Source organism: Pezoporus flaviventris, unplaced genomic scaffold, assembly GCF_033815535.1.
Source record: "Pezoporus flaviventris isolate CSIRO_AGI_PZ_B2104156 unplaced genomic scaffold, CSIRO_AGI_Pfla_v1 ptg000041l, whole genome shotgun sequence".
Lineage (NCBI taxonomy): Eukaryota > Metazoa > Chordata > Aves > Psittaciformes > Psittacidae > Pezoporus > Pezoporus flaviventris.
This window is the reverse complement of record NW_026892589.1, coordinates 4,292,046-4,302,314: the sequence shown is the minus strand read 5'-3', so window position 1 is coordinate 4,302,314 and position 10,269 is coordinate 4,292,046. Positions and strand designations below refer to the sequence as shown.

At 51.2% G+C, this 10,269-nt stretch overlaps 1 protein-coding gene across 1 annotated transcript; it reads right to left on the bottom strand.

Annotated features, from left to right (window-relative positions):
* Positions 1–2,423: 2,423 nt before the first annotated feature.
* Positions 2,424–10,245, bottom strand: ACADS (acyl-CoA dehydrogenase short chain). The gene is made up of 10 exons (XM_061465872.1): positions 10,169–10,245; positions 9,640–9,803; positions 7,690–7,839; positions 7,396–7,507; positions 6,847–6,998; positions 6,404–6,574; positions 5,121–5,258; positions 4,743–4,838; positions 4,421–4,477; positions 2,424–3,764 (listed from the first exon to the last, which is right to left on the bottom strand). The coding sequence occupies exons 1-10, from the start codon at positions 10,209–10,211 to the stop codon at positions 3,612–3,614; spliced, it is 1,236 nt and encodes a 411-aa protein (XP_061321856.1). The 5' UTR covers positions 10,212–10,245; the 3' UTR covers positions 2,424–3,611.
* Positions 10,246–10,269: the final 24 nt, after the last annotated feature.

Below are 10,269 nucleotides of genomic sequence, written 5' to 3'. Positions count from 1 at the left end.
GGAGAAGCATTCTCCCATGGTTCCTGAGCCAGTCACAGCTTCGTCCCACAGCTCTCCTGTCTAGAACCACCCCAGCGTCACACGGGGATTACAGATTCCTACCTGAGCTGCTGGGCCCTCTCTGCGCAGGTGCGCTTTGTCCTTGCTTCTCCAGTCTGGCCAAAGCTGCATCTTCCCAGTTTGAGGATGAAACTGCAGAGGCTGCTTTGGGTCCCTTGGGTTGTGGAGGCTGGGTGGGACCATGGGCTCCCTGTCAGCTCTGTACATGCCTTCTTGGTCTAACATTCCATTGAACTCTGTAACAAACTACTTGGCCCAGTCCTGCAGTGAGCCTGTACCTGCCCTTCCTCTGGACAGTTATCAGAGCAAATAGTTAATAACTGTTTGACCAACATCAGCCTTCTTGCAGGAAGGGAAAAGGGCACTGGCAAGAAGGCGACAGACTAGAGCGTGTTCACAGCAAAGTTGCCAGGACACAGCCTGGAAGTGGGATACACAAACCTGTTACAGTTCTGGAGCTGGTTTTTCTGCTGCATCCTTGGGAACAGCTTAGAAATTTTACTGTTGGTAAAAGGTCACACTAAATCATGCAAAAGTGAATTCAGAAATGACCTGGGGTTGTCTGCCCAACCACTATGCATGAAGGGTACCGGAGATGCAAGCTGCTCGTTCTATTTTGTACCCTGCTCAAACCTGGAATGCTGAGACTGTGCTTCTGTTTGGTTCTCCCTCTCTTCCTCCCCACCTCAAATGACCTGGAACAGCACGGTGAGCCCTGTCCTGCCGTGCTCTGAGGAAGGCAGATGCTTCAGACTCCAGGCAGCTCTGTGTTCTTGGTGGGGTCCAGGCCAAGGATGTGGTTCACATCTGTGTTCCCCAGGAAGAGTGTGTGTGTGTGTGTATTGAATAGTGTATTTAATTTCTCGCCTGTATTTGTGACAGCCCAGAACAGCTGCTCTATTCCTTTAGTCTGTTGGGAACTCACATGAGGAGACTGTGAGCTTTGTATGTGCTATAAAATACATCACATTTAAGGTGGGTGAGGGGAGTAACTCCTCACTGCTGTGTGTTTCCTAAGAAAGGATTCCAGTTAGGGATCTCCCGGCTCCCTTCTGTCTCATAACCAGCTTCATGTACACCTAGAGCCCTGTGGGGCAAACCCCACACTGTCCTTGAAAGTGTGGCTGTGGCTCACCTCCTCCCCCTCCTCTTTCTCATTTAGGCATGATCTGATTCTCCCATCTTGGTGCCCCAACTCGGCAGCGTTGGCTCCACCTGTAACCAGAGCCTTTCCTCAGAGGGAGGCCTGGCCCTGCCCACGCCCAGCCGGGTTAGTGCTGTCTGGGGGTGGCTCACAGCAAGAGCTCCCTGTTTAATGCTGCAGAACTTGTTTGTGTTTTGCACTTTCAACAGTTCTCTTCTGGAACAGCTCTGAGGAGGCACATGCATCACAGCCCGCAGCCACAGCAGCAGGGCTCCCCAGAACACTCCATTACGAGGTGCTGTTCCCCATACTCCCTGCAGAAGGTCCACAAGGGATCTGGTGAATCTAGGCTGTAGGTTCTCCAGGTGTGTCCTCTGTCAGCTGAGGTGCTCGGCACTATTCTTCCCCTCAGGTCAGCCATGGTGCATGTACAGGGGGAATTTCACTCTGCTCTGGAGAAGAGAAGCTGCGATCACTTGGAGATGGTAAATGAAGGTGTGGTATTGAGAGGGAGCAGTCTGAGCAGGGGCGGTGCACTGAAGCAGAGCTCAGGGAAGCAGCTAGATGAGGCAAGTGGAAGCAGTGCAACAGGCAGGGCCTCAGTGTGACACCGCACTGGGTCACTGGGGATGGAGCTGGACCTCGGCATGTGGGGGTCACTGCAGGTGAGCACTGAACAGTAACTCTGTGCTCCTCAAGTCCTCCCTTCCTTGCAGCAGGCAGCCCCTACAGCTCCCCTTCCTGCTGAGCGGCTGCAAGGACAGGTAAGTGTAAAACAACATCACTTCCTCCTACACAGTAACAGAAACAAGCCATCAGCAATCATCAAAGTGGTGGTAAGGGCTGGAATCGGGATAGCACTGAAACATCTCACTCCTAGAAGCCCTCCATAATTTCTAGTACATTCAGAGATGGTTTTCCAGCAGAAATACTCCTGTCGAATGCACTGCCTGGCTCTGTTCCTGTTCCTCCTTAGGTTTGTGAGAGCACCAAAGGGAAATGCAAGACCTGAAGACTGCCCCAACATGCAGCTGCCCTCTAGCGACCCGCAAAGGTATTATTTATGGTGCTCGGACGTCTGCCCTAGTGAACACCTGCTGCATCTCTGACCTGGTGCATGAAGGTCCTGGTGGGTTATTGCTCCTGTGTCTTATGACTGGAAGAAAATACTATAGATGGATTCACATTAACATAAAAAAGAGAGGGTGGGGACCGGTGGTCCTTTAAAACCGGGTTTTATTTGTCTTCTCTGTTCTCTTATGTGCAATAGAATCCTGCTGGTTTTCTGTCCACACAAATCTAAATAAAGGCACCATAGGAAAATAACCATTTACCTCTCCTGTGCTCGTTGTTTGGACAAGGAGGCAGGCTGCACAGGCTGTTGTCTTAGTCCTTTCCATCTTTTCCTGAGTTTAGAGCTGAGCTTTTGGCTGCTGAATCTTCTAAAAGTTAATATCTTGCCAAAGGTAGCCGATTGAGGATATGTGCTACTGCTAAAGCTTCCTGGTGAGGTTTTGTGTGTCATCTCTTCATTTCCTCCTCGTTGCCCAACACATGCAGAGATTAAAGGCTGTTACTGTACTTCACACTCTCTCTTTCCTGTTGGGAGTAATTGTTACAGTAAAAGCAGCTTTGGGAACAGAGGGGTTTTACCGTTTGATGTTTTTTTTATCCGTCCTGGGCATTGCAGCTTTTCTGTCCTTAGCTTTTACCCCTCCATCCATAAGTGGCTGAGAGAACAGGCTGCAGGGCTCTGCTGGCCGGGATGGAGGGGGTTTACTGATCTGCTTTTTCATACACAGGCAGCACCCACAGCCCGCAGAGAGGTAGGACCTGTGTCCTCCCGTCTGGCTCCTCTCATGCTGCAAGTGGGGAAAAGCACTGCCACAACCATCACCTCAGCACCAGCCCCTCTCACACATGATACTCATTGAAGCCTGATCAGTGTGGCCTACGGCAGGGAATAGGCACAGGGGTCAGGTCTCTCAGTGTCTCTAACTTTGGCACTGGTTATCCAGTACCACATAATGACCAATTTCTGCCAACTTGCTTCCCAGGCCACGGCTGAGCAGCACATAAGGACAGCTGCTGACTCTACTGAACAATCAGGCCGTTTTGCTGCTACCAAGCCAAAACAACACTCCAGTTCAGGAAAAGACCTATGCTCCCCTACAGGGCCAGGCAGCCTCCTCCCTCCTGCACTCACAGCTGTCACTTACAAGCCTAGATATGGCCTTCCATGCACCACACGTTGTCCAAAGAATCAGCACATTTTAACAAGAGGGTCAGTTACTCATTGGTGAGGAAAACTTTCATCCTGAGCCTCAGTCAAGAGGGCCAAGACTCAATCCCTGTTGTGCACTATTATGAGGCACTCTGGGGCAGTGTCTTGTTCAAGTTGGCCTCTTCAGCCACGATAGGCCTTCAGCAATTGACCTGCTATCACCAGCCTTTGGATCTCACTGGTCCCCTCGTAGATCTCTGTGATACGAGCGTCGCGGTAATGGCGTTCTGCTGGCATCTCTGTCACGTAGCCCATCCCACCCAAGATCTGGATGGCCTAAAACAAAGGCAGCAGCTTAGAAAAGAAGCAGAGTCAAGGAATGTGTTTGCTGCATAACACAGACACCTTAAAGGCAGCTAAGCCCATTGCAAGTGTAACCGGGGAGAGGAGGGAGAACACGTGGGGTTGACTGCGGCCGATCTGCAATTGGAGGAATAAACAGAATTTGAGCTGGGTAAGAGCAGTGCTGATGTCCCAGGCAGAGAATGAATTGCTTCAGAGGGATCTCTTAGTGACCCCTTGCTCAGCTAAGGCACTTTTGTTAAGGTTAAATAAATGCAGACACCAGAGGTCCTGCTCCATTTGCTCACTATGTTGCAAACATACGAGTGTAGTCCTGACTGGTGCACCAACGCTCTTACACATTGCTGATCTTGCTCAGACTTTGACACTGCCCTGGACAGCAGCAGGCATAAAAAGACTTTAGTTATACAGCTGCCACCAGCCAGCATAAATCCCTGCCCACCTCTGCCACAACCCAGGAGGATGCCTGGGCTAACCAGCTTCAGCCATAGCAGCCGGTTTGGTTGGTTGGGGCATTTTTGTAAGTAAATTAGTAAATTCCATCCTATTTTCCTCAGACACTGGCTGTGCGGTAACACAAACTCCCTTTCAGCATGCTGTAGATCAGAGATGTCAACTGAAGCAGTTACCTGATGAGCGATGGCCGTTGCAGCTTCTGATGCAGCCAGTTTGGCCATTGCCGCTTCCTTTGGGGAAGGAAAACATCACTGAGGGTGCAGCTAGCACAGGAATGAACATCTCACTCGCACACTCACAGACCCACTGTGCAGAGCCAGGCCTGACCACTGGTGCCAGTGCTGACCCCTCTCCCCTCAGCTAAAACCAGCTGGGCTCAGCAGGCTGCCGGAGGACAGAGAGCAGAGGGTGATGGGTTAAACCCTGACAGCAGGGCTGGACACAGTGTGGACTTCTTGCCCTGTCACTGTGAGACAAATGCCAGGCTGGAAATACCTTTGTGAAGGGCTTCCCATTGTCCTTCAGCATCGCAGCTCTCCAGGTCAGCAAGCGCGCACCCTCCAACGCCACAGCCATATCTGCGAGCTTGAACTGCAACGACAAACACCACCTGTGCTCAGCTGCAGCCTTTTGCCAGCACAAAGACACACAGCAGAAGTCTCCCTGCTCCCCGCCGAGGCCAGCATTGCTCGAACAGGAGCAGCTCCATCCCAACCATCAGTTTTAATGGTGTTTGAAACAAAAAAATCACTGCCCTGTTTATCCCAAACAGTGCAAACTGTGCTGCAGGCCCAAAACCACAGCCAAGAGCCCACACGAACTTTACAGCACCACCAGCAATGTCTGTCACTGCCCCGTCTGCCTGCCTCATACCTGCACTGCCTGCAGCTTTGTGATGGGTGACCCAAAAGCCATTCTCTTTTCAGCATAATCCACAGCACAGTCCAGAGCTGCCTGTGCTATGCCAAGAGCCTGTGAGGCGATCCCAATCCTTCCTGCATCCAGAGTTTGCTGGGAAAGACAAAAAACATTAAGTGAGTCAGTCATACTTCTATGACTTGCATTACACTTGCATTTCTGATCTTGTCGGGAAGCTTTAGTATCCTCTGGTCAGAGACTGCCTTGACTCAGAATATTCCTGGTTGTGCAGGACTAGAGAGCTATAAAACATGCTGGGCACTGCAGAGAAGCCAGGGGTGCAGGAAAGAAAGCATAAAGGAGAGGGTTTGCTTCTTATCAGCTGGGGGGAAGAACTGGGGAGTAGAAAAAGAAAGGAAAAGAGCACAACGAGGAACATGTGCTTTGTGGAGCCCTTCAGCCAGACCCCAGCTCACTGCACACCTGATGGCACTGCCACTAAAACTGAAAATCAAAACCACCTGCTCAGTTCTCATCTTTGGTCTTCTCATTAGGGCACGCCCTGAAGCACTGCTTAAAAAACATGGCCTGTCTCAAACAGCTTGCCCACCAGGCTTTAACTGCTTCCCTGCATGGGAAGAATTTACAGCACAGTGAGAAAGGATTTTATCTTTGTAGTCTGGACGAAAGGGAACGAATGGGCTGTGTTCCAGGGAGCTCAGCTCTTGCAAAAGCCAGAACAAACAACAGCGTTTTGCCCCCACAAAAGCAACAAACACCTCAGTGGGTAGTGCAGCACTGCAAGGAACGCTCCCTGACTCCTCCTCAGAGTTGCATACAAATTGTAACTCACATTTCATCCACTGTTACACGTTACCCAGAGGCTGTCCCGGCCCTCCAGGACAGCTTTTCCTCTGCCACAGTATTTAGGGAAAATGCCATGTTTTCCCTTTATCTACAAACTGGAGGAACAGAGGGGTTGGGAAAGGAGAAAAATTAAAACTCATCACAGCTGCTGACACACCACCTCAGCAGCATGAGCATTTCTTCATCAGAGAACTGCCGCGTTTATCTACAGTAAAAGTGATGTCAAGGATCTATGGCAAACTGACAGTTCATCAGCCCCGTGAATGATTTCCTATGGTGACAAGAGGGGGTCAACTTCTCAGTGTTACACAAGGCAGCTTATGCTAGTGGTGCCCACCAAAGCCACCTTAAGCCAAAAAACGGTTTTGGAAATGATAAGCTTTAGAACTATGGCTGTCCACAACCACAGCTCACCTCGATCCATCTCTTACCATGGCAATTTTGAAGCCCATTCCCAGCTGTCCTAGTAGGTTGGCCTTGGGTATCCGACAGTCTTCAAAGATCAGGTTCGCAGTGGAAGAGGCGCGGATTCCCAGCTTGTCTTCTTTCTTCCCCAGTGACAGCCCAGCAGTTGGCATGGGAACCAGGAACGCGCTAATGCCCTGCAATAAGACCCAAGCTCTTAGGAATGGTGCCAACTTCCCATTTACCTGGCTGTCAACAGGCTTCCTCCAAACATTTTGGACAAAAGCCACCTCTCTGGGTGACCAGAAGGGAGGGAGAGTTAAGACAGAACAAAGCCAGTGCACATCAGCCCCTCCTCTACTCAGTGCCTGCACCACTCTAAATAGTGCCCAGAACCTTTTCAAAGTGCTTCTCCTGCACCACTCCTTTACTCCCACCCCTTCTTACTGACTGACCCAAATGAACACACCTTGTGCTTCAGGGATTTGTCTGTAGTAGCAAACACCACAGTGGCCGAGGCGTCCCAGGCGTTGGTGATCCAGGCCTTGGTGCCATTCAGAACCCACTCGTCCCCATCCAGACGTGCCACCGTGGATGCCGCACCCGCGTCACTGCCATTCCCTGAGCAAGGCACCAGCAAATGAGGCCATCAGTGGCAGCCTGAGGCGCAAACTCACCCCCTGCCTGCACTCTGCCAGCTCACAGCAAGTCTTGTAACTGGTGGTGTCACCACTGTCCCTCCTCAGGACCCAAATCAGAAAGGGAAAGGCCCCCATGTCTAAGATGTGTCCATCTCCACAGCTCTGCTCACACAGAGGGGATGAAAACTTTCAGCATGGACCACGGGGATGGCAGTTAACAGCGTGGGCAGCGAGACTTCCTCTAAAGAGAATTGTTACAAACCACCCTTGTGCAAACTGTTACAATTTCACACACCTAAAGTCCATCCCAAACCTGAGGAAAGCAGCTACCCTATATGTACCTTTTCTTGCAAAAGGAACAGTAACAGCTGTATCACCTGGTTCACTAAGGGCAAAACATCCAATTTTCTCTCCTCCAGTGAAGGGAGCGATCCACTTGTGCTTCTGTTCTTCAGTGCCAAACTTGAGTATCGGCCCTAAATATAGGGACTTCAAACATTGAGAGTTAACGCCTCTAGAAGGTACAGAAACAATCCAGTAACTCCCTAATGTCCAAGGGCTCTCCAACCAGGGGAACTAACCCCATTTCTCACATATACTCCTTCCCAGAAACCACTGCCACCAGCCCTCAGTTCCACGCCTGTCCCTCACACACAGCCTGAGGCACTTACATTATTGACGCTGACAATGACACCAGTGGAGGCACAGCCCCTACTGATCTCCTCCACAGCAATGGAATAGGCCAGGTAGTCAAGGCCAGCTCCTTTGTACTCCTCTGGCACGTCCATAGCCAGCAGCCCTAAGCCACCCATCTTCTTCACCTGCATGTAAGGAACGCAGAAGTAAGATCCTGTGCACCACCAGTGTCCTAGCAAATACACAGAGACACATGGAAGTAAAGACAGGTCACAGCAGGGCTACACACAGAGAAGATGCAGAGAACTCCTGGTGAAATGGGAATCTGACTGTACAAACTCGTAAGTGTCCCCAGGCCGTGACGTACAAGCTGTACACAGTCACTGCAGCTTAAGATGAGGCTCCTGCTTATTTAAGACACTAGAAAGGGGGACCCTTCTAAAGGTGAAGTAAGGATATACAACCCCACCAGTATTCCTCAGCATCCCACCAAAGCTTTTCCCTTTGCATGTGTCCTGTCAGTGGGAAGCTCTCAATAATCTCTAGCTGATAAAAATCATTAGAGCTTTACCTGTGCATTTGCTGAGCTTCAGCCTAGGGCTGCACAAGGAAAGAATTTTACAGAATGAGTGACCCACAGGACACTTTGCAAGAAGGTGACTTTCTCATTCCCATTAAAGTCAGGTCTGGCTTCCCAGAGAATAGTTGGTTCCATTCCAAGGTACTCCACTCCAAGTTCCTCAGCTGGACCCTAACTTCTTAAGTGTAAGCTCTTCAGAGCACTGACTGTCTCACTCTAGGTTCTCTTGTTAATACTTGGCAGCAGACAAGAGTAACAAAAAAACCCAAGCTTTCCTCTGTTTTTATGCTTGATAAGATGTCCTCTTATAATTCTTCTGGTTTTATACTTGATGTCAAGCTTTCAATGCTGCAGCAATGTGTATGTTACCAGCCTTGCTTGCCTGCTTGAAAAGGAACCAAGGGGAACTTTTAAACAAGTATTTCCCTCCTGTACAGGCACCCAAAACACTAGTCCCTCACATCAAATCCAGAGACTGAACAAAAGACTACAACAAGTATGATAATGCTGCTTTAATAAACACTGTTTACATTTAGAATTCTCCCCTACACATTCAAGTAAGATGACTTAAAATCTAATGTAAAATTCTCAGGTAACAGTGAAGAGGAAAGTATTTTCTCCTTTAGGGTGAGTTTGCCTTCACTGGCGATCATCTTCCTTACTCCTTAACAGCAAGACGGGACAAAACTCCACAAGCCTGACTGCGGTTGCCTCGAGCCTTCTGCTAATGTAATTATTTTCCCGGAGCTTAGCGTTTTGTTGCAACAAAGCAGGTGAGTTAATCTGCTCAACACGGCACGGTTATTATCTAGGTGTGCCTGCTCCGGCAGGGGGATTGGACTAGATGATCTTTTGAGGTCCCTTCCAATCTCTAGCATACTGTGTGTGGGTGTGTGGAACATGTTGCTCTGTCTGTACTGCTTTCCATAAGGGAAATTTCAGGTTTAATTGGAATCTCAGCTTCTCCACAGCCCCAGAGCATGACGAACATACATCTACTATGCCCTGTTCACCTCCTTTCACCATCTGAAATGGACTCAGGTCCTCTAGACTTCCTCACTATAAACTATTTTTATGGTTATGTGTAGTCTGTAAAGGTATTTCATTGATTTTACAAGTCGGTTGTGTAACAGCCCACAGGTAAGTCAGTAACAGAACTGAAAATTCAGTGGTACTAAAGCTGGATACAGAGAAACACAAATGCAGGTAAAGAGCTCAGGATGCTCAGCAGTGGGCATTACAACCTCCACACTCAAAAAGATTCTCCCACAAGCTGCTCTAAACTTCAGTCTTCTACTCTGGCAGATGTACATTATGCTTGGGGCCCGGACGGCCCCAGCAGCCGAAGGAAGCCCGGCTCTGACCGCGACCGCCTGTTCCCCCATGCCCTCATCGCAGCACACACCTGCTCGGCCGGGAAGCGGTGCTCCTTGTCCAGCTGTGCTGCAAACGGCATCAGCTCCTTCTCTGCGAAGTCCCGGCATGTCTGACGCATCATCTCGTGGGTCTCCGGCAGCTCCACTGTCTGGTACACCGTGTGCAGCCGGCGGAGGCACCCGAAGGCCAGCGCTGGAAGGCACGAGAGGCATTAGAGGCCGTTGTTCCCCTGGGCAGGGGGATGAACACGACCCAGGAGGGCCAGACCCCAGGCGGGACCCGCGCAACGTGGCCGAGAGCCTCCCCGGGGAGAGGCTTTCCCCCGCTCAGCAGCGGGGCCTCACCACCCGGGCCTGAAGCAGGGGCACAGCGGGCCGGAGCCCTAAGCAGAAGGGCGGCTGAGGGAACCCGCCTCAGGCCCTGAAGGGCACCGGGCCGTCTCCTCCCGCGCAGGCCGCCGCCCCCTCCCCACCCCGCTGCCGTGTCCCGCCGCTCCCCGAGCAGCCGCGGCGGAGCGGGGCCGGGGCCGGGGCCGACCCCGGTCCTAGCGGCCTCACCCCGGGGCGCGCCGCAGCCGCGGGCCAGCACCGCCGCCGCCATGCCCGCCTCCCCTCGCCTGAGGCAGCGCGAGCAGCGCGCATGCGCCCACTGCCGGGGC